Source organism: Merops nubicus, unplaced genomic scaffold (genome assembly GCF_000691845.1).
Source record: "Merops nubicus isolate BGI_N331 unplaced genomic scaffold, ASM69184v1 scaffold18111, whole genome shotgun sequence".
In the NCBI taxonomy this organism is placed as follows: domain Eukaryota; kingdom Metazoa; phylum Chordata; class Aves; order Coraciiformes; family Meropidae; genus Merops; species Merops nubicus.
Window position 1 is genome coordinate 45,626 of NW_008590468.1, and position 24,956 is coordinate 70,581.

Genomic DNA, 24,956 nt, shown 5'->3' on the forward strand with positions numbered 1-24,956 from the left:
TGGTATCACTAGCTGCGTACTGCAAAAGGCCTTTGTTTTAGGTATAACAGGTATGTGCCTTAATCATCTCAAAAAAAAAAGTTTGTAGTTAATTGGTAGCCATACATTTTTTAATTGTTTTTTAAAATATTATCCTGGATAATTTTTATGAAGCCCTGGGGTTGTGTAACTTGACTTCTAAAGTTGACAGTGTAAATATTGGAGGGAAGAAACAACTAATATAAAATTTTGCATAGTAATTGTAGAAAATTATTGTATGTCTACTTGCTTTTGTTACCAGATGATGATGCAGCATATATTTTTTCTAAAATGTGGACTGTAGGTGTTCATTATTGTTAGGTGAGAGAACGTAAATGGAGTAGTAGTTAGATTTCTTTTGGAAAAAAAAAACACCATAAACAACCCCACAACTGATTTATTGCAAATACTACCAAATATTTGTGTTTAAAGCATGTGATTGTTTTGCTAGAGTTATTTATTTCATTATGCCTCAGAATGACACAATCAGTGCAGTAGCATATAGGCTCTTTAATTTTTTAAAGCTTTTGAAATCTTACCTCATTTCTGACTGACAGCAGATTATCATAGCTTCAGTTTGTAAACTCTGTTGCCTCCTTTTGTACAGACAATGGGATGAGCAGTTGGACCCTCGACTCAATGCTAAGCAGAAAGAGGCTGTTCTGGCTATCACTACTCCACTTTCAATACAACTGCCTCCTGTTCTTATCATCGGTCCCTATGGGACAGGAAAAACCTTCACTCTGGCTCAGGCAGTCAAGCACATACTCCAACAACAGGATACTAGGTGAGATGGGACACTAAATATAGAGCAAAGTTTCATTAGCAGAGAAGATGGAATTTTTTACTTAAATCCCAGTGAAAGAAATAAAGAATTTCTATCCAAAACAAAACCCAAGCCATCCATCATTGTTTTGAATGGTAATTTTATATTCCTAGCCTGTATTGTCAATTTAGAACAAACTAATTAAAATTGACAACATCTAGAATGACTGTGATTTGCTTGATGTGGAAAGTTGTGGAGTATTCTAGATAATAAAAGCTGTTCCTTACATCCTTAAAATCAAGTCTAGATTAATAGTCACATAATAAGTATTGAAAAACTGTTTGAACTTTAAATCTTTTCATAACTGAAGGATTTGAGTTAAAGGGATGAATCATGCCAACTATGGTAGGTTAGTGGCTAGTTTCATTAAGACAATTGTGCAGGAAGATGGCCACTGTTTCCTTTCTTTTGTATTCTACTGCTTTGAATTGTTTTCTGTTTCTTCATTGCTTTTTTATTTGCACCATTTATTCCAGCAGGATTCTCATTTGCACCCATTCTAATAGTGCTGCTGATCTCTACATAAAGGATTATTTACATCCATATGTAGAAGCAGGCAATCCCCAGGCAAGACCTCTCAGGTATTTTTTTAAGGCTTATTATGTATCTATAAATTATTATTCTTAAGAAAAGGTGTCTATAAAAAAGGTTAAAGAACTTTTAAATGACAAAAGCATATTGGCATTACCAGCAGTGCTTTTCAAATACATAGACTAAAAGGAATGTGAAACATTGTCCACGTAATTTTGGGTTATTTGTTAAATAAAAATAAAGACATCCTTTTTTAAGCTTTTATTTTTCTATTGATAAATGTGTCTTTCCTAATGAGCAAACTTTTGATATGCTCCTCTAAAAGCTAAACTGATAAAATAAAATGAATTTGATTTGTATTTTAATTGCAGAAAATTGAGTCACACTTACAGTGATAACTTGGAAACTGGGGCTACCCACCTGGCTCCTTGAGGAAAAATTTTGATGTCATAGGAGTTACATATTTATAGAGAATTATGTGAAAGTAGCTTGGCCTCTTCTGATAAGTCAGTTTGAAGTCATTGTGTGTGTGGTTAATTGTACTTAACATGGGTGTTTTGGGGAAGTTGGTTAAAGAAAAAATGAAGAAGAAAACTTTAAAAGCAAGGAGGGTAAACTTGCATAGAACTGGTTAAGGAGAATTTATTTATGAGCAGAACCCCATAATCACAATATATAATGTATACTGCTAGCTTGATATATATTTTTTAAAATTATGGGCTTCGTTTTCGGAATGCCGGTGTGGGAGCTTAATATATTACTAAGAAAATGATTCTATGTTTACTTGCTAGCTATTAACAGCCATCCTGGACTTATATTTTATGTAATGTCAGTAAAGCAAATGAAGTTATGTGAAAGGGCTAGATTTACAACAGGTGTAAATTCTCATAGGTTTGCTGGCTTTAGTTGCCATGCAGCTTTTTACAGACACTGAGGATCTAGCCAAGGAAAAGGTGGCAGCTTATTTTTGAGAAGTTACCTTCGATCTGGTTGTATTTTACCAGGGGTTGTCTTAAGGTGATTTGTAAAGCACTTTGTGATGAAAAGCATGATGGTGTCTTAATTCTATGGTGAGGAAAAAAAAGTGTGTAATTGACACTTTGGGGAATATTGAGTAGTGATTTAACAGAGCAACAATTAAAGTTAAATATGTTTAATAAATACTTTTAATCAATACTTGGATAAAAGTTTTTTTGTGGTTGCCAGGCTTTTGTTATCTTCTTTTATGTGCTGTATTCAACTACATAGTCCAGTCTCAGAAATACTTACAAAAAACATACATAAACAGAAGTGGTACTTTGCTTATGGTTAAAACATATATACATATTTTCCAAGACAATTACAGCACATAATTTAAAAGACATGGACTGGTTCGATTTAAGTGTAGTTGTCATAAGATTTGTTACAAAACCTTTAGAAAGAGCTGCTGTAGATTGTATGATTGTTCAGATAGTCATGATACCTCTGTAAAAGTTCAGTTTAGAAAATAGAAGCATCTCTGGAATTGTGTAGATACATTTATAGATCCACAAGTATGTATGTTTTCAAACAGAAAATACTACTCATAACTGAGAAGTGTACGTAGTTTGAAAGCTAACTGCATGTTGACCTGATCTGGGAGGAATTAAAGGGTCAACTTACCTGAATTGAAAGCTAGAGCTGTGTGACACTCCGAGGATAACATTAATTATGAATATGTTACCTTTCATATTGACTGTTGTCAAGATATATTTTCAAATTAAAAAATCATTACTGTTAGTTTAAACAGGGTACTCAGAGCCTCTTGCACTATTTTAAAGGAAACATCAAGTGGAGTAGAAGCAGTTAATTATCAAAGCTGGGTGTGCAACTCCCAGAGTTTGATGTGTTTTTAAATGGCTGAACAGTTTGCTTTGTTTTTTTCTTTATGACTTATTACAAGTGATGAGTTGGCTGAATAGTATCCTTCCTAAAAATGTTTCCATAGTTTAGTGGGGAGTACCATAATATTGATATTGTTTTTAAAGAAGGAAAGCTGAGTACTGAGAACTGTGTAAATATTTCTGTAAATTACTGTAAGATATCCATTAATTAACGTATCCTGTTGATGATGCAGTATAAAAGGTTGAAGCCTAGAGTGTGTGGTTTTCTGGTTAAATATCATGTTATAAATTTGTACTTTTTCCTGACAAAATAACTTTCTGTGCCATTTGGAAAATGTGAAGTCAGAATAAACACTGAGAATTTATGTTGAGACTGTACCTAGCTAAAATATCAATGAAGCCTGAAGGCCAAATTCTCATAGTCCTGGTGCCCATAAACAAATCTGTACCCAGAAAAAAACCAAAATGCCCCTGGGTGTGATTAGATGGTTCAGCTGTGTTGGGGGCATGCTCCAAAACCTGACTCTTCCAGAAGAAACTTCACACTGAAACAATTTTGTTACATGTATGTCAATTAAAGCAGAAGTATTTCTGAGAGACACTAACCCAACCCTAGCCTGCAGTTAGGAGGGAACAGCCTTCAATTAAATGCTTCTGTTAGGTGCTAAGACAGTTGATTTTCAGGGTGGAGAGGCAGCACCTTCAGCTGGTCAGTCAGAGCCAGAAGAGGTAGTAATTGGCTCCTAATTTGTATAGCCTTTTACTCTGATGGTGTGCTTGCTTCCCTCCACCAAGTGATAGAGCCTTCAGGAGGTATGCTGCTGAGGTCAGCACTAGCTAGGTTCTTCAGATTATCACCATCTCCTAGAAAACTCCAGTCAAGGCCTAGGAAGCAGATGGCCACAGTTCCTCTGTGTTGCTGGGCATACAGTGGTTGAGGTAACTACTCTTGGCGTACTTGAACATTTGCAGTTTAGTTGGATTCATATGCTGGTCTCATGTATAATACTAGGGGAAAAGGCAAGAGGTTAGGAATGCTTTTATCAGTATAGTTAACATTTTTAGTTTTATTTATTCCTAAATGTTATTGCTGACTGAAAGTTTGTGTCAGAAAATAAGTTGATTCCATTCAAAATCTCAGCTGAAACCTCTCCAGTTAATTTTTTAAATACTTTGATTGTGACATATGTGTTTAAGTACTGCGTGGCTTGAAACCAGGTAGCTTTAGTGTGTGGCTGCTCCCTTCAGGAGATACCCAGGCTATAAAAATTAACCAATTGGAGCAAAACAGAGTTTGCATTTAAAAACCCAAACAGTCCGAAACAAAAGCCCAACAGGTTTTAAAGGACTCTTGCCCTTTTTTCCATTTTGCCTGGAGTAAAGTTCTTGTACTGAAAATGGTATTAATTTATCTTAGCAAATGTTAGGTTGTAAAATAAATGTCAATTACTTTTTTTTTTTGTGAAACTCTAGCTTCTATCTTATGCTATCCTCAAAGGAAGACTGATTGAAAAAATTAACTTTCAGATTATAAGACAGGTTCTTCAGATGTTTTCTGCATCCCAAGGAATGAAGTTGTTTGTGAAAATGAGCCTCTCTTTGGAGGTGGATCAAAAGAGATGGAAGAGGGAAATCGGGTGCTTTTAAAGTTTTCCTTAGGCTTTTTGGGACTACTTACATTTCTATTTTTTTAAGGTCCTTTAACAAAGGCGTGGAATTGGACTGCTAGATTCTTGTACCTCTAAGCCTCTGTGTTCTTTTTACTTGGGGGATTTCAGATGAGAAATAACTGCATAAAATCTGAGGAGCTGGGATTGAAGTTTATCCAAGAAAAGTTCTTTGGAGCACAGCCTAAAGGGAGAATCCTGCCTGGCCTTTTTATCAAGAACCTGGAGAAGTTATGATTTTCCAGTTCAGAACAGGGAAAAGTTTTGAAGAACTTAAATTGAGTCCCCATTCACACTGTTGTAAGGAGTCATGGGAATGGGAAGTTGCTTTTGTGGGGCAGCAATGTGGATCAAACTCTTTTCAGCCTCTCTGAGCCTAACTCTAGACTCACTCTGAACTTTTACAAGTGTATTTTTTGTGATTTAGGAGCAATCCCAGCCTGAAATGTGAACAAGGAAATGATTGTTTCTTCTTAATTACTGATATAAATTCACTACTTTTGCAAATAGTCTGTTGTACAAATTGATATTTGATGGGATTTTATCAATGGAAGCAAAATGTACTAATATTTTGGTTAATGACTGCCCCACTACTCTGCTGGCATTCAGGTACTTTGCTTAGGCAAGTATTGAGATTAAAGGTTAGTCACTTGTTTAATCAGAAGTTAAGGGTATGTTGCAGTTGCAGGGTGAAATGTTACAATTTGTTTTAAGCTGGTAAAATCTATTTTTGTAATGAGTTCTTCTAACTTAAAAAAAAAACCCTCAACTAATAATGAAATTACAGTTGATTTAGTTAGTCCCAGTTACACTGGAGGAAGAAATGGCTTGTTCAGTGTGTCTTACTTGTATCATGACTTTTTCGAAGTAGTCACATCTGTCAGGTGTTTTTATGCCAGTGGTGTATAATAGTTGTGAGATCAAAAAGGTATCCCAGATCAAAATAAAATAAATTAATGGGTAAGCAGCAATGCAGTTTGAAATGCTGTCAGCCAATCTGAGTCACACACAGTCGAATTTTTGTAATAAAAGACAGTGCATGGTATAATAATGTCTAATAACCATAAAATTTTTGCATTTCAATAGCACCTTTCATCCAAGAATCTCAAAGTGCTTTACAAACATAAACTCACAATAAACTCATTAATCCTCACAGTACTCCTGTGAGGTGGTAGATAAGTTAACATTGGGAAACTGAATCCTGAAAGCTGACTGAATAACTGGGATAAGTAGAGCAGGGGTCATCTTGCTCGTGCTGCCTGATTCTAGCTACTAGGCCATGACTTCCTGGTGTTACATTGGTGTGATAACAGTTTATTAAATAAAGCTTATCAGTTTGGCTGATAAAAAATAAATATATTGGGTTAACATTAGGAGATTCTTGTTCTGAAGAGAACTCAGGAGTGTGGTGCTTTTTCTTGCACTGAATGCAGTCATAACTGGAGCTACCTTTGGTCAAAAAATGTCAGGGTTGGTTGTGTTGTCAAATAAACAAGCCATTGAGAACACTGCAGTGCCTTTGCACCTCTTCACTTTTCATTTTGTGTTTATTGTCCAATATGGAGATTGTATTTTTGCAAACCAAATTTATTGTAATCCTAATAATTGTTTCTCTTCCATTATATGGAACTGAGCTGTAATTTTCAGATGTGGGTGGACACATGGCACCCAAAGTCCAGCCAGTGCAATCATGTTTTGCACTTAGGTGCATAATTACACTTTTCCAAATACTTTATTAGTGATATGGTATTTGTGATATGGGCTCAGGAGAAAACAAATAATGACTAAATAAACCAAGCAGCATTAAATTCTGTATTTAGAACTGAAATTAGTCTACATCATTTAATCTTAATTTGCTTTGGAAATAATATTTAGAATTAAAATTATTTTAATTTAGTATCTGTACAGTGGTTACTTGTAGTTTGGAGGTTCCACTTCAGCTTCATAGTTCTTAGTGGGTAGTGGTTATTTTTTTTGAGGAACATCCCACAGAGAAGCCCTTGGACATCTTTATCCAGATGCACAGCTGGGGTCCTTTGGTATATTTCTGTATACCTCTGTGGAGTTATTTGTACTCTGTTTTCTGGGGCATAGTCTTTGTGTCTTCCCTGTTCCTCTTCCATTTAGCTAGACTGGCTATAACATTTCATCACTTTTTAAGAAAAATTCATCATGGATCTCATGATATGGTGATTAAAATTATCTTGTATGTCATGGAAAGATATTTGAAGTCCAGTGCTTTGCTGACAATGTCCTGATATTTTAGACTTTAGCCATCCTTTGTGGCACTGTTTTCTTGTTCTTTTATATAGGGTATAATAGTTATGGTGCTGCATGATGAAAAAAGATGAATATACTTCTTGTTTGGCTCTTAGAAGACATGTAATATGTGTAAAAGGAAATACAGGACAGTAAGACATGGTAGTATATTTTAGTATGTAATTCTGCATAGTTGTGATGCTTTGCTTCTTGAAGATGACATGTATGTACCAGAAAACAGAATATTGGTATTTGAAATATTAGGCTGTCACTGTGCTTAAACTGTATAGAAAATAACCCCCCTTTTTCTTTTCTAGGGTATATTTCAGAAATCGCTGGGTAAAGACTGTCCACCCAGTTGTGCATCAGTACTGTTTGATTTCAAGCACACATTCCACCTTTCAGATGCCACAGAAAGAAGACATCCTTAAGCAACGAGTAGTAGTTGTTACTTTAAATACATCACAGTATCTATGTCAACTGGATCTTGAACCAGGTAATGTAATTCCTAAACAAGAAGTGTCCATTCCTGAGACATCTTCCTCTTACCAGTGTCAGTTCCTTACCCAATGCTTTGAACTGTTAAAAAATAAAGGAAGTAAACAATGATCATCTTAAAATAGTCTTCTCCTTTTTTGTGAATATATGTTTATTACAGAGCTATCAACTGCTGGTATTCAAATTAACCTTTTGCTTAATCTGTTTTCTCCTTATTTAAAAAAAAGAAAAACAAACCAAACAAATGAAGCAGTACTATCTATGATCTGGTGTTTCTGAGATCCAAGAGGGAAAATTCTGTTTGAGATTCTGACTTTGAATATTATGCTCATTAAGGCCATTACTCAGTGGAGCATGTAAGCATAAATACATACAGAGAGCTTTTTTTTTGTTTTGTGACTTGTTTAGCTTTGCAAACAACTCCCACACATACAAGCCCATGCTATGTTAACGTGCTACTTCTAGGGTTGTTGTCTAAACTGAAATATATTAGATGGATTTTTTGGGGGCAGAGGCTGCTTAGGCTTTATTGTTTCCATGATCTGCAACTGAAATCCATCCGCTTTTTGGAGGATGTGAAGTTTCTCTACAGAAGTTGTTATGGTTAGTTTTTTTTTTGGCTAGTTTACGGATTTGTTGCAATACAGAAAACTAATAGGGAGTTTATGGTAAATATTTTCAGGTCTTCAGATGGAAGTAACTGCTTTTTTTGGCAATGAGCTGTGTACAGTCATGTCGTAGTAATGTGTCTGCAGCTGTATGATGATCATGTTTTCCAAAGAAAATTGCTACATTTTTTATGTATAAAAGCTTAACTGGGTGGTACACTAAGTCCTCTAATACTTTGTTTTAAACCTTAATATGTATCAGTATATAAAACCACTCCTCTTTTATACCTGTCCTGAACTTACATTTCATAAAATATGTCTGCTGTGGCCCAGGTTTTTTTTTTTTTTTTTTTTTCCAAGTGTGTGTTATCACGTGCATAGACTTCCACCCACCCAACCTTTTGGTCCAATATTATAAGATTGAATTTAAATTTTCCTTCAACTTCTGTTCCTTTTTTCCCCCCCAACATTCCTTAAAGCCCATAACCAGCAAAGTGCTCAGGTATGTGTGCAATTTTAATGGGAAATTTAGTGTATAAAATAGTTAATAGGACTCAGGTACCTGAGGAAGTCCTTGTCATTGTCATTGTCCAAAGCTCTTCAAGCCTCATGGTGGTGAAAAGATTTTCATATCTCAGAAACCTACTGAGAGAGTTCTGCCAAGAGACATTTCCTCTTGGCATAAGGAGGGCTCAGATAAAACACTTGTTTAACTTCACTTATCAGGAAAAAAGGCAGATCTGTGGGCTGCTGCTAATGTCACTGGCAGAGAGGTGACCACTGTTGGTCATTTGATGGGTTTGAAAATAAGTTTGTGTGTTTCTAATAGTTGCTAGCAATTAATTTTTAGAAGCCATGCTGAATTTTTTCTAGATTTGGTTACTATCAGAATACAGAATGTTCAGTACAATATCTTGTATTGTTAGCACTGTGTATTTTATCTTGTCTCAGGTTTCACTTATTTGCTGATATCTCTGTTTTACAGGGTTTTTTACACACATTCTCTTAGACGAAGCTGCGCAGGCTATGGAGTGTGAAACTATTATGCCTCTAGCATTAGCTAATAAAGACACAAGAATTGTCTTGGCTGGAGACCATATGCAGGTAAAAGCTGTAGGATTTTTGAATGTAAACTACATATACAGTGTATATATATATAAGTGTATCTATATGTTTTAAGTTATTTATCTGCTCTGAATTTCTGTGGTTCATGAATACCATGTAATCTGTAACGCAGACTCAGTATTTCTGCTAAGTGAGAGTATGCTGTACTTCTTGTGGTAGTAACTTCACTGTAAAGTGACTGGCAGAGTAAAGGTGTAATGTCATTCAAAACACAGGTTTGGTTTTGTTTTTGTTGGTCAGGGTTTTCTTGATTGTGTTTCTTGGGGAGGTTTTTTGGTTGGTTGAGGGTTTTTTGTGTCAGAGAGCTCTCTGCTTTGAGATACTCATCTATCCAAGTCCTAAAGGAAAAACTTGGATATAAGGGTTCTTCTCTCCTCTTTACATAGTTACTGAATGTTTTATTGTTCTTTAAGAGCATACTGGTCTTTTGTGACTTTCATAGTATGAATGGGCATTTCTGTGGGACAGCCACAGTGTATGTCTTCCAACTATGAACGTATAGTTGAAGCAAGGTTTTCTTTTTGTTTTGATAAAAAATACATGTGTTGGGAGCATGAAATTCCAAGTCCACATATTTAGTTATGTTTTCTTTGTGTGTGTGTGTGTCTATTACAGCTCAGTCCTTTTGTCTACAGTGAATTTGCCAGGGAAAGAAACCTTCATGTTTCATTGCTTGATCGGCTCTATGAGCACTACCCTGCAGAATTTCCATGCAGGATCTTGCTGTGTGAGAACTATCGCTCCCATGAAGCTATCATCAAGTAGGTGTGAACTTTTCCACTGTATCAAGCATTTCTTTGATTGGTGTGAGTTAACAAAACAACTCTCGAGCCAAGCACAGCTGAATGAAGAGAAGAAACATTGCCTGCTTCTGTAGTGAAATCTTAGTTGTTTCAAGGCTAATTAGTAGAATAATTCTTTGTCACTAGGTTGAAATATTGTCTCCTAGAAGAGATGCCAGGGGTTCAGTTAGTTGTATTACAGACCTCTCATTCAGGTGGGGATGATTTGGCTCCAAGACTCGTACACTAAGCCAAAAGAAGAGCCAACATTCCCTTTTTAAATATTCTGCAGAATATTATATAGGATCTGTGTTTCTTTGAAGTGTTTCAGAATTTTAGAATTACTCTTGTGGATTGTCTTGGAATGGTAAGCTATGTCCAGTGTAAGGAACATATGGATATACAACTATGAACAGAAGAAAATAGGTCAAAGTTTGGGCATGTTTCTTTCTTGTTGCTTTATTACTTCTTTCAAGACACATTAATCAGTGGGTTTGCATTTTTATGCTATGATAAACTAATGGCTGCTAGTGTAATGAGCTCATCCATGAGCTGTGCTAGAGAGAGTAAGTGCAATCATGGGGAAAAATGCTAAAGTTTAAATCGTGGCTCAGATATGTACTGAAGAATATTATGTTGGTATCCAGTCCCACTAATTAGGTTATTAACTGTGTTCAAAGCAGAAGCAGAAGTATTTAAGTGCTCTGGGGAATCAAAAGTGAGAGTGTAACATACTTGGTTACACAACTTGATCTGTCTTCATTTTATGGACTATGAAATTATAAACTGAATGATGCTGAATTTCTTACGTACTTACTGAAATTAAAAATTTGAAATGAGAGAAAAACCTGACAAGGAAGGGATTGTTTCAGCTTTTGCTTAGAGATTACTTCCATGAAATCTGCCTCAGAAATATGAAAATTCACTTCAGCAGTTGGAGTTCAGGCAGTGAGTTCTAGAAAGACCCACTGTGTTGAAACACTGAGGTAAGGACTGCAGAAATACCACTGGGGCTAGTCAGCTGGCTAGTGAAAGTTCAGTGTGCCTGATTCCTGATTGCTGTGAAGTGAAACCTGCTAAATGCTCTGATGGTGGTCCATTTAGGAGATTGTTTCAAGTCTACTCTTTTTTTTATATGGTGGAATTTCCACTGACAAATGGGACTTAAGATAGAAGTAAGTGTAGAACAGTGGCCATGGTGGGCTCATTAATCATACCTACCTAACTGGAGTAAAGACACCAAAAGAAATTAAGGAGAGAACAAGCCATTAGTTCAGCCTGGCTTTGGAGGAGTAATGGGAAAAGACAGTTCTTGTAGAAAGAGTTTATTGTTGAATGAGAACTCATTATTAAGAATTATTTGCAGAAGAAATTAACTAATTAAAGAAATTAATTTGCTCATTGGCAGCAGCGGGCTGCTGCAGCTGAATCCATGGAAGAGTTGCAGGATGATGCAGTGTAAGCCAGTTTGGATCAGGAGTGAGCTGCAGTTGTTGATGATTTGGTAGCAGACTAGTTTCTTTAGCTTTTCTGTGACCACTTATTTACATCTTAAACTACAATACTTGGCAAACCTGGAAGAACTTGTAGGCCCGGATAGGAATCTGCAGAATCTTCTCACTGGCTTTTGTCTTGTTCCATTCAGTTTTCTGCCTTCACCTCAGCTTTTCACCACAACAGCAGTTCTTGCCTAGTTTCTTTTTCAGTCAGCCAGCTTCTCTAATGGCTGCTGCTAGCAGAGGAAGTGTGTTCTGGTTGTTTCTGATACACAGTACACATGAAATCTTTAGTCTCTTAAGTGCAAGAACTCTTCAAATGATGTAGACATGGTCGTTGTTCAGCCAGCCCAGACAGAAACCAGGGCCAGACAGCAAGTGTTCCTTTTGCCCAGTTTGAAACCCCCAGAACTGAGAGAAACAGTGAGAATGGTCATAACTTTGTTGTGTTTTAGATTAAAGAAAATGCTCCCTTCATAGAAAAATGTTGGAAAACTGTATTTTTTAGTGCCTTCACTCAGTCTGTAGTGTGGAAGTATTGGTTTAGAGAAATCCCTTAAAGATAAAGATGTCAAAGAGTAAGTAATGATTGTTTTCCTTAGGAAATATCTTGTGTTTGCATATTTTTATCAGTGAGATTTGCATCCTATGTCAGTGAGCATGTATGCAGACTCCATTTTATTCTGTTTTGCCTTGGTACAGTTATACATCTGAACTTTTCTACGAAGGCAAATTGATGGCAAGTGGAAAGCAGCCAGCACACAAAGATTTCTACCCTTTGACGTTCTTCACAGCACGTGGGGAAGATGTGCAAGAAAAAAATAGTACAGCTTTTTACAATAATGCAGAGGTAATTCTTCTGTGGCTTTATTCTTGATTGTTTTCTTAAAACTCCAGTCCTTCCGAATTTATTGTTATATGTTCTGTTTAGGTGGAAGACATGAATTGTCCTCAACTAAGAGAGGGAAACATGGAGTTTGTTAAACAGGAGTAATGAACATTGCAATTGTAGTGAATATTTCCACCAATTGATCATTTTGTCTTTGCAATTTGTAAGTTGCATACAGTTCTCTCAGGCTCATTCTTCAGCATGTCTTCCCTGCTAATTTTTGTGACATTCTGGTGGATGTATCATAGCAACTGAGAGTAACTGCAATTTGAAGTAAAACTTGTATTTCTTTGACTGTTGTAGAAATGTTCCCACTCAGATAAGAGTCCTCTGGAGTAACATTTCATATTTGCTTTAATATGTTTGGGATCAGTGTCTCACTGATCATGTGCAGATGAGATGCTTGGGGTTTTTTTTTTTTAGGTGAGAACTTGTTCTCAGTATGTTTGTTTCACATAGATTTATTTGTATTCTTTGAAAATTATGTGCATTCTCATTCCTTCCCTTGAATAAAAAACAAACAAAGAAGCAAACAAAACAAAACACCAAAATATACAAAACCAAACAAAAAACAAACACACCCACCCCACACCCCCAACTTGGTAATACTTTTCATACTGGAAAATAGCTTTTTTCCCAGTCACATCAAGTCAGGGAAGGGTTGACCCTGGTCCTTTTTTTTCCCCCAAAAAGAAGCTATCTTAAGAAATGTTAATGACATTTAAAGAAAAACAAATATAACTAATTTTCTTATAGTTATGAGGAATTTTATCTGGAGTCAGGTTGTAGTTTAGCAGTGGTGTTTGTTGTGAAGCACTGCAGAGCTATTTCCTTTTCTTGATCATGGTGCAGTTCAGCTGGTGCACAATTTTTAACCTTTTTGTTGTTGTTATGCTACACTCATGTATTATTTGATGTATTAAAATATCTATTTAAATAAAAAGTTCCAATGACTTCGACACATCACTGAAAAAAAAAAATGAAGTCACCTAGCTAGTTTCATTAATCTACTTGGATTGCTTTGCCATTTAAAAAAAAAAGTTGTAAAAAATCTAAAAATATCTTCAGTAGCCAAGTAACTGTCTGAAAATTATGAGTCATTAATAGCTCCAGGCAGAAATGAAGGACAACAGCTGCTTAAACACCAATATGAAAAACTGAAATTCAGATGATGAGGGAGATTTTTGCTGTTTGACCCTTGGACTTCTGCACTGGGGCATCTTATGGTTCATTGGTGCCTGGAATCTGGAAAATACACTTTCCCTTTTTGGTCTTTAGTTCTAAAATTTCCCCATATGGTTTTAATTCTAAATACATAGGTAGAAGTTCTAGGCTTTCAGAGAAGCTTGCCAAAATACCTGCAAAAGGTCATGGTATGAAACTGTTCCAGTTTAGATCCACCTTTTAAAAATATATACTTAAATGAGAATGTGTGTCATATAATCAGATCTTAGATGCTAAGAAGTTAACATGAAACAACAGACTTCTAGCAGTTAGGACCTGCTTTGCTTCATACTATTGGATATGCCCATTGTGATTTATATCACTTTTCACATTCATAAAATGTCCATAAAAGTCCCACCTACCAATTTAAAGAAGAGATAATAAAAAAGCTAAGAGCATTAAATTTCTTTTTAATGCCCCCTTCCTGCAGCTGAATATAACTGAATGAGTTGGGAAGAGCAGAAAGTTGAGAACGATTGAGGTTCTTGTAGGAACTCTCTGCCTAGCTTCTGTTGAGAGGACAAGCTTGCCCTTGAGATGCTGTAGGAGAACAATCATCACACAATCAATTATCACACCCTATATAGCTGCATAAATATTTACTGAATCACATATTGACATTTTTTGGATACATATTGAATGTGAATGTTAAAAAAACCCAGCAATATAAAAAAAAACAAAAACAAAAACAAAAAAAAAACAACCCAAACACAACACAAACCTTCTGTAAAGGTACTCAGAACTACCTTCTACAGTGCAATATCTCTATTCAGTGTATTGAAGCAGAAGCTGCTGTGCCTGATGGTTTTTGGCAGGAGGTTACTTTGAGCCTGTCTCCTCACAGGAGGAGGTTTTCAGTTTTTATTACTCATTAGTCTTGTTGGGTAGCACACTTAATCGTGTTTCATTGAGATGAACTAGCAGTTGATGAATAATCTGAAATTTCTGACTGTATCCTTTGGAATGAGAAGTGATTGTGCCCTGGTACGTATATTCTCTTTCTAGAGTTCTCAAACTCTAATATGACATACATAAAATACAAAATAAAGGCAAAATCCCTATTTAGGCAGTATATTTACTCATGGAAATTAGATGAAAGTCTGGTAAGAAAGGTCCTATGGCACTTGACACTTTTGTAAAGAACATAAACCTGAAAATTAAGATCATTAATATAATTTCCAAGCTTCTTCTTTGAAGGTGACAGTATTGTGGGCAAACTTTTATTTCAAGATTTAAAAAAAAGGTACTATATAGTAAATACATTGTTTTAATACATGATATTTGACAGTATTGGTATAGAATGCAATGGTATTATTGCTTTTTCATACATAATACTGTCACGTGAATGTTTTAGAGCTTTAAATTTCAAATTCTCTTTCCATATCAAAGAATGATCTTCAGTGGAGCATACTTTTCAGAATTCTGACTTTCTTTTAAGGTGTTTGAAGTAGTAGAGCGTGTTGAAGAATTAAGAAGAAAGTGGCCTGTTGCCTGGGGCAAATTGGATGATGGCAGCATAGGTGTCGTAACACCTTACGCTGACCAGGTGTTCAGAATTCGGGCTGAACTTCGGAAAAAAAGACTGTCTGATGTCAGTGTGGAGAGAGTGCTGAATGTTCAGGGTAAGTAATAGTTCTGTGTCTCAAAGGTATACTAAGGAATTGAAAAATGTAACTTTTGAAGTTAAGTAAGACTTCCTAAAATAATCTTAAATGGATCAGAACAAAAGGGAGGTGGATACAACCCGTAAAACCCGACGTATCCAAATGAAACTGTCAAGTGTGTCAGATGTTATTCCAACATTGAGTACCAAAGCAATACACTTGTGGATGTGAGATTTATCTTTTTTTTCAAAATCAAGTTCAAGCTTACTTATGAAATAAATTGAATGAGAAACGTGAAAACTGATAGATTTTTATTCTAAGGGGCAAAGCATGGCTCTAAATAAAAATGCAACAAGTAAATCTAAAATGTAAAAAAGTAACAAGGCTTTAGCCTCAAAATATTTTACTGTTTTTTTGCATTTGTGAAATAGACTGTAAAAAGGGATCCACAAATTTAGGTATTTCTTACTGCAATCACATGGATAACAAGAATTTTGTGTAGGCATAGCCTGTTGCTAGGTTGCAGTTTTAGTCAGTAACAAACAAAGGAAGGTAATAAAGTAACTGAGTGACAGTGAGTGGTGTATTCTTTTTTTTTTCATGGTAGATGTTTGTATGTTTGAGAAATTTTTAAATATGAACCAAAATTATCCAGAACCTTTTATAAGGTAGAATAAATTTTTATTGTTCTTTTTTTTTTTGTTATTGGCTGATTTGCAACGTTGTAAAGATAACTAGCATTTCAGAAGGTTCTGGAGTGATTAATATCAAGATGAAAAATAAGTTTTTTAAAGAGGAAATATTCTTGTACTAGAATATGCTATTTATAGAGCATCTTTTAAAAATTTTAAATCTTATTATTCTTGCATAAAGCCCTTCATATCAAGGGTTCAGCTAGCAGTTCAGAATATCTAGGTGTTAAATCTGGCTGGCAAGTGCAGAGCTCTGATTGTGTTACTAGCAGAAATAGCTACAATTATCTCAGTCATTGGTTTTTTGTTTCATTTTAGGAAAACAGTTTAGAGTTTTGTTTCTCAGCACAGTACGAACACGGCATACATGTAAACATAAGCAAACACCCATTAAAAGGAAAGAGCAGTTACTGGAGGATTCCACAGAAGATTTGGATTATGGTTTCCTGTCTAATTACAAACTTCTCAACACTGCCATTACAAGAGCACAATCCTTGGTAGCTGTGGTGGGAGATCCTATTGCTTTATGTTCCATTGGAAGATGCAGGTACTTCATATATGTTCCATTGTTAATCAGGGCTAAGGATACTAGAAAATGTATTTATCTGTGACTGGTGGATTTAGTAAAACAATGGATGTTCTTTTAGGTGCCAAAAACCACACAATATATTTAAAACCTTAAAATAACTTTATAATGAAATTGAAATCCTTCACGTTTGTATCCATAGAAATACCACAAAGATGGTAAAGCTGTAGTTGTGTTCCCAACTCTTGCAGAGGCTGGAATCTGTGGGCACGGTTTCAGGTTGTGCAAGGTGTGCTGCTGAAGGGCCCCTGGGGCAGAGCAGGCAGGGGGTAGCCCTGCGCAGGCAGAGCAGGCAGGGGTAGCCCTGCCCAGGCTGAGCAGGCAGGCAGTGCTGCAGTAATCCCTGCAATCTGAGTGCATTTACTTTTTATAGACATGGGAAGGAATGTGAAAAATGCTAAGAGATATAAATGCTGATCCTGAGGATACCAAATTCATGTTCATCAAAGGTTTCTTTTTTGATGGAAGAGCTGAAATGCTGAAATGATCAGAGATAAATCCTGAGGCTTACTTGTCGGAGGGAGGAGATGCTGCCCTGACTACTGAATTAAAATAAAGCTAGAAATTCATATTTGTCAGTTGTTACCTCTATGTTGTAGTATACCTTCCTGAGCAGTATTCTACTGTATTGAGAATGGGTGTGGTTTTCAAAGATCAGAATTGAAAAACCCAAATGGAAACCAAACCTTTATTTACTGCATTTATGAAATATAACCTGAATTTAACCACTTATCTGCTGGGGAAACATGAAGAGTATCTTTACACTAATACAGTGATCTACTTCAAGCTGCAAATAATATCTCACTTAAAGAGAACTACTTGGTGTGGCTTTATTTCACTTTTCCCATTACATGTTCAGCTTTTTTTAGACATGATGTTGTTGATGTGACTAACTGATAAGAAAGAGCTCTGTGCCTCTTACCACTTGTTCAGAAGTTACTCTTAGTTGATAAATTTGCTTCTCTTCCCTATGCTGGTATTCAGGATGTGCAGTTTTACCTAAATCAGAGAGTTAGTTAATCCCTCATTAGTCTAGCTAGCACCTAGGACCGTTATTGGTTCTTATCTCTTGTATCTCTTGAACAATATCTTGAATTATCACCTAAGCCAGAGTGTTGAGGTTTTAAATTAAAAGGGGACTCTTTTCAAATGTGAGAGCTCAGCAGTTTCTCCCAAGTATGACTCCTTTCAAAATATCTGAAATGGGGCATGCAAAAAACTTACTAAAATAAAAGTATAGGGTATCAGCATGGTATGTATTACAGTCTTGGCTCTTAGAGATTGAGTTTGCCTTTCGAAGACCAGCAGCTGTAGCTGTTCAAAATGCTAAAACAAAAAGATAATTAAGAAACAAGGATCACTGAAGCTTTATTAAGATGTATCTTAAGCTTTCCCTTTAATACACCATTGTCTTGTTTCACTGAATAATTGAACATTCGCTCTTTGAAAATAGTGCTGCAGGGGCTCAGGCATGCTGCTGGAAAGATTGTTCTTTTTTGGTATAACAGGAGCATAGAAGTCTGAAAGAAGTGACATTTCATTAGGAAAAACAGACCTCAAAAAAGTTTAGAGAGTACTTGAATTTTATAAATATTCTAATACCTGTCAAAATGAGTCAAGACTCTGTAATGATAGTTGTAGAGAGCTTTGTGAAGTGTGCCCAGGGTAATCAGTACATTTCTGTGTGTTACAATCGGACTAGACAGGGCTGTTTTGGCAGACACTCCCTTTAAACTCCAGAGCACACTGTAAGACAGAGACAGCAGTATTTTATTCTCTGTTCTTACACCCCAGTACAAGTGTTCTGTGTGTAGAGAGACTGCTTGGGGCATTTTAAGCAAACGTGGATGGGTCTCAGTGGATTTGTGGTCGTTGGCACTAGGTTTGGTGACTGAATTGATTAATTGGAAGGAGTTCCATCATTAAAGCATCCCAGCAAAGTATTTAATTTTTTTTTTTTTTAATCCTCACTTAAAACCTTGCAAGATATATTTGCCTTGCAGCAAAATGCAGAAGAAGGGCCATCTTGCATCCTGAATTTTAAGAGTGTTTCTTGCCTCTATAAAATCACAACAGATGAGCTTTTAGGGAAAACTATTTTGAATTTTTAAATACATCAGTAGCATTACAGCATTGCAAGAAAGACATTTATTCTTTTCCACAAAGCCAGCTACTTAGCAAAATGTGACACTGCTGTTAAAATTAGTGTGCAGCAATCTTATTTTACAGATTTGGGGAAACAATAGTGCTTGCTTATTGTCCAGACCTTATGACTGAAAGGTGAACTAGAATGAGTTAAAGTCAAGTGCACATTTAAGAGCATTGTCTTTTTAATCCTTTTCAATAACTTTTATTACTCTTGATTTTTTTGAAAGAGGACAGCTCAATCAGTGGTTTGTTTTTCTTTTTTTTAAAGTGACATCTTCAGACCTTATTTAAACAGCTTTTGAAATTAAGTAATTTCACCACAAAAAAAGCTCTTTTGAAGCTAAAAAAAAAAAAATTAGAAATGTAAAATTTCTATACAAATACTACTGTGGCTTTTAAGAATGTAAAGACTTCTTTTATAGGTAATAGAAAGATATGTCATGAGAAAGCAGAAGACAGGTAGGAATGTTCTTTTATTACATGGTTTAAATAACCCTTCCACCCTCCAAAATGCTGGATATAGAATTCTCATAGAGAAAGTCATGTGTTATCTGCTGGTTGTCTTTCTGACTTGAAATTTCTTCTGTATGTTTTAGAAATACCTGACACTCATTAAAATCTATGGTTTTATTTGATTTCTACCAGAGGATCTCAAAGGCCTTCCAGATACTCCTGACATGTTAATCTTCACATGACAGTGTTTCACAAGAGTAGTTTTGATGGTGTATCTCAACTTTGGTATCTGTGATACTAGAATTGAATGATCTGCCTAAATTCCTAGAATCTTTTTGGCATCTTCCAGGACACAGAATCTAGATAATCCCTGTGACTCTTTGAGATTTAATAAATTCCATAAATCACGTGCTTTCCAGAATTTTAAGTGATGTGTTCGCTATGTTTGGTTTTCTAGGAAAAAGCTCCAAGTTAGACCTGTGTGTGATATTAATATTAAATGTGATATACACCCAGTGCTGAGATCTGATATGCATGGGCAGACCCCTGTGTCCATTTTAAATGACTGGGGAGCTTTGCATTATGCTGGGGGGCTCAGATGCGTGGATCAGGTTGCAGGGAGGGCTGGCTTTGTGTGTAAAATGAGCATACATTAAATATAAAAATGCCACACAGTTATATTAAATCTGGTTTAATTTTAACAACAGCCATCGGGTCTTACTCATTTTTATTGTTTCTAAAAATTGTTTTCCATAGGAAATTTTGGGAAAGGTTTATTGCCCTGTGTCATGAGAATGAAAGTCTCCACGGTATCACATTTGAACAGATCAAAGCTCAGCTGGAAGCTTTGGAGTTAAAGAAAACTTATGTGTTGAACCCACTGGCTCCTGAGTTTATCCCTCGAGCTCTTCGACATCAGCATTCAGCCAATACCACCAAACAGCAGCAGTCTCCACCAAAGGTAAAGTTCTACTGATGATGAATTTTGTCAGAAAGTGGAAGTGAATGTAGAAATGCCTTTTGAGAAATTATATAAAAGATTTTATGCAACAAGCTGTATGTTTTAAAATGGCTTCAGTGCAATCAGGTATGAGTGCAGATTCCAGAGGGATCTTCAGCATTTTCAGGTGAAACCTCTAGAACTTGTGTTATAATACAGTATTTAACAGTGTAGCTTGGGGTCATACAAGTCTTGTTTCTTTACTAAATGTATACCTTGGGTTGCTCTGGCATGTTCACTGACTGTGTTGTAATGACCCTGATGAACTTCAGCCTTGGATCTTGGCCTCAGTACTTAGATAAGCCAAATTAAATCCTCTAACCAAGAGACAATTCCTGCCCCAAGTACCCTGTGCTCTACCTGGTTGAAAAAGACCATGACAAGCAGTATAAGCAACAACAGAGTAGTAGCCCAAAGTGATCTGATCTAAACATCACATTTAAAACTTAAGGACTTTTGTAAGGTAAATGTTTGATAGAATTAAAAATATGTTGTAAAGCAGTATATTGCCTAGATTAGCTCCCTAATAATGTCCTTCAGAAGACCAGATTTCATTAGCATCAAGAGGGCAGAGAGATGAAATTACCACACAGCTATAATTTTATCAGCTGTTTATAAGAGCAGGTAAAGAAGTGATGAAAATACATTCCTTCCTTAGGATGATAAAGAATAACACTAAATTTTGGAGATTTTTGGGGGATGATATGTTAGTGATTAATTCTGTTTTCATAGTTCTTTATCATTTATTTCAAAATCATTTGCATTATAACTTAAACTGTGTTTAGAGGTGCAAGTAAAATGCAGGTTGTCAGGTTTGTGATGAATTCTCTTATTCAAGAAAGAAGATCCATACATATTTTCCATAGCTTTGCATTTTTGTTGTGTGCTGTATCATTTAAATTTCATTTTTACAACAGGTTTTTTAAGCTTTAAGGTACAAAAAGGAAAGCATTCCCTTTGGCAGTCATTCACAAAAGAGGGTTTGTAAGTGAGAACATTTGGTTTTCTTCAAGATGCATTACTTTCTGAAACAAACACCAGATTTCTAAAGCATCTAGTCATGTGTCAAAACACTAGGCTTACAGAAAACTGTAAATTAAAAAATTGTCTCTAAAAAGTCATTGCAGCACTCCTATTTTTCATGAGTGCTTCAGTCTTGAATGCATTTTCATTGATAATAGAACATCACTATTAATATTTTTTCATTTTAGGAAATGAAAGAAAAGTGTTTGAAAACGTAGGTATAGTAAAAAACCAAATGGAGGTGGTTGGGGGAAGTGAGAGCTGTGAATAGACTGTTCTGTTTATTTTTCATCCAGTTTGTTAGTAAACTAAGCACTTTGCTTATCAAGAAATCAAGAAAAGACACTTTCAAACTGGCAGCACTGTATTTTCAGCTTAAGATCTAAAATGTTTTAACCACCTGTATGATAATTACAATAAAATCTCTTCCCTCTGAATACAATTGACAGCTAGCATGTGCAGTAACAGAAGTAAAGCAATAAGTAGTACTCAACACACAGAGGGAATGGCTGTGATACATGGTACATTTCCCTCTGCTCAGGTTTTAAAAGCAGATGGTTAGCTTTGCTTGTCTTAGACCTCCAAAGTACAATATTTAACATTGAAAAATGAAAGATTAAAAACTTAGTGCTGGTGTATTGTAGGGGAGAAAAACAAAAAGAGAACAGCCTCTGATACAGTGTCTTGTGGTGAGTTTATGGATATCCATGCAGTTCAGGGCTTGTTTTTCATATGTGGTGAAAAGTGATTTTGTGAAATAGCACCTTCTTATTCAGCAGAATTGGAGGCTTGAGTGTACCTGTGCTCCAGTGCACCAGTCGCCAGCCCTTGGAGTGTAGGTGTAGGTGTCTTGTAAATGGGGAGGGAAACAAACCTTAATGTAGAAACCTTTGAGAAACAGTAATGGTTAAATTAATAATAGACTATATAAAGTCATGGAGCCATCAAAACTGTTAACAGAAAAAGATAAAAGAAACCCAGCACCTCCTTTCTCCACCTTGCAGATGGCCCCAGCTGACTTCTCTTTATCAGCCTGGTACCATTACATGCTGAAGCTCCTGTTCCACAGGACAGCCATGGTTATGAATTTGTGTCATTACTTGCTATTTCTGTTTTAAAAATATGGCACCTATAAAATACAATAATAATATAATTCTGCAATAGGTAGAACAGGGATTTGTTAGACTTCTGCCCATGCTGCTTGGCACTAACTGACAGTTTAACAGGTACAGCCATGAGTGGTGAAGGCATGTAGCTCCTCTACAGTTGTAGACTGAATCTTGCTCTTTTCACCAAATAAAAAGATTTCTTTTGTTTAACTACTGAAATTAAAAGCAATTATTTTATTTTTCAATAATTCATTTTTAAAATGAGAGGAACATTCAAAGATGAGTTCTTTAATCTGGTTTATGCATGAGTCAACATTGTCAAACAACCTGTCTTTGTACCTTGACTAATTTGCTCAGACTGCTGGAAAACTGCCTGGACTTATCTCCTGGGCAAGAAAAGTTTTGCAGCATCAAAAGGGTTTTAGATATATTTTAAATTTTTAACTATACTTAGGTCCAGTTTAAGTCAGGTATTCCTACCCTGCAAGAGACTGCCATGAAGAGGAGAACTGAGGGTTATGTTGGTACTGGGGGCTGCTCCTAAGAGAAGCGAGGCAGCAGGACATAAAGTGGTGAGCAAGGAAACTCAGAGTAGCTTGCTGTAACTCTCCTTGCATCTGAAAACAGGCCTTGGGAGAGAGTATCCCCAGAGGGACTGGTGGCCACCCACTGGTTACTTGCATTAGTGATATTTACTGTCCAGCTTTGTGAGTTCATAGTCAGGGGATGGAACTGAACAACTGGATGTGTAAGAGTAAAATGTTGGGCTAACTTTCAACCTCTGTTTTGTATTTAATTATAATGTTCTCTTGAGATAAAAAGCTTTGGTTTATGTAAGAATGCAAAACATTACTGTTGCTGTATTTCCCTTTAAAGGGCAAGGTCCATCATCATAACCAGAATGACCATTTCCCACCTGATGGAATTGGTAAGTATCTCTGCTGCTGCTCAAGGAGTTCCTGTGAGCTCATGCTGATTTGGCTTCAGTAGAGCTGAGAGTAATGTGACATAAATTGAGTATCCGGTCTCTTCTCTGTTTGAAAGCTGTTTACTTCTTGTGTGCATTGGGGAAACAGTTTATAGACTGTTCAGTGGACATCTGGTATTTCCAAGGCTGTCCCTTTATAGGTGGTGTGCATGCTGACTCTAGAGCCTTAGTGCAACATAGTTGTTGGCCTGTTGAAAAGGGCTGTGTGGGAAAGTAGTGATGTAAAATACTGTTCCAGTGTGTTTGCACTGCAAGAGTGGGGACATTATGTTGTGTGCAGTTTTATGATGTACAGTTTTATGATGTACTTTGAACTTAAATTGCACTGTCATATCCAGGTATCATTGATCATACTTTGGCAAGGTGGCATGCAACAGTTTAATAATTTTGTTACTAATTTGAAAAAGCATTCATGTAAAGCTTGTCTTCCCTGCAAAAGAAAGGGGGATGATTCTAGGTTTTGATGCAGTGTTTAACAGCTACTCTGACTGTCAGCATATTTAATTAGTTTGAGACATTCTTTCCTTAATGCAGTTACCAGCTACCTGTTTCTCTGTATTTTCACTCTTATTTCCTGCCTTTTTGGATTTTTGAAATGGGATACAGGGCATGATTAATACTTTCTCTTGGTGTATCAGACCTGTGCTGCTGCAGAGTTGCACACAAGCTTTATAATGATGGATGCTATTAGGATGAAAAAAAAGAAATAGTCTTCTTCATATTCTCTTTGTGTGTATATTTTTTGTATTTATATATATATATTTTTTTCTCTTTTTAGTTCAGCCCAATCCTTCAGTTTTAATTGGAAATCCTATCCGAGCATATACTCCTCCCCCTCCTCCTCTGGGACCTCACCCCAATCTGGGGAAATCTCCAAGTCCTGTTCAAAGGATAGATCCACACACTGGGACAAGTATTCTATATGTACCTGCTGTCTATGGAGGAAATATGGTCATGTCTGTGCCTTTGCCTGTAAGAATTCACTTGCTGTTTTTTCCCCTCTGTCAATTGTTGTATGTACAAAAATGAATGGCAAAATCAGTGAATATTTTGCAAGTTTTTTCAGCACTTCAAGTATGTGTGCTTAGCTGGCTTCCGGAGTTGCTGTGCAGAGGAGCACCAGAAAATGAGGGCTTAAAAACATTGCTCCCACAAATAACTCCAGGCAGCCTAAAAGCAACTTCATGCTTTTGTCATTTGGTGCATTTTCTCAGCTCTAGGTTTAGGCACACCAGTGGAATCTCTCTCATCTGAGCTGAGGTACCTGTGCCTGAATTAATTGCCTGGTTCAGTTCTTAATCATTGGAGAGACACAGGCGATTGAGACAGAGCTTGTTTCTCTTTATCAGCTTCATACAGTTTAAATTACCAGCTTTGGATGTCTGCAGTGCAAGGTGTCTGAAGTGAAGTGATAAGAAAAATAAGCATAATGGGATGTTTTCCCCTTCCAGAGCCTCATAGTGAACCAGTTTCCTCTCCAATCCTTTTCCTTAATGGCATTTGAGAACACAATGCAGATTCCTAATCAGGTCTTTTAGGCTACATTTACATGTGGAATTTTGCATTGC

At 36.2% G+C, this 24,956-nt stretch overlaps 1 protein-coding gene across 1 annotated transcript in view; it reads left to right on the forward strand.

The window, feature by feature from the left end:
• HELZ (helicase with zinc finger) overlaps window positions 1-24,956 on the forward strand; it is a 67,082-nt gene that overhangs the window by 28,903 nt on the left and 13,223 nt on the right. The window contains 11 exon segments of the mRNA XM_008949961.1: window positions 626-805; window positions 1,324-1,425; window positions 7,481-7,659; window positions 9,255-9,373; window positions 10,010-10,155; window positions 12,375-12,522; window positions 15,224-15,407; window positions 16,400-16,628; window positions 20,025-20,229; window positions 23,277-23,328; window positions 24,167-24,360. Coding sequence (XP_008948209.1) covers window positions 626-805; window positions 1,324-1,425; window positions 7,481-7,659; window positions 9,255-9,373; window positions 10,010-10,155; window positions 12,375-12,522; window positions 15,224-15,407; window positions 16,400-16,628; window positions 20,025-20,229; window positions 23,277-23,328; window positions 24,167-24,360 — 1,738 coding nt within the window.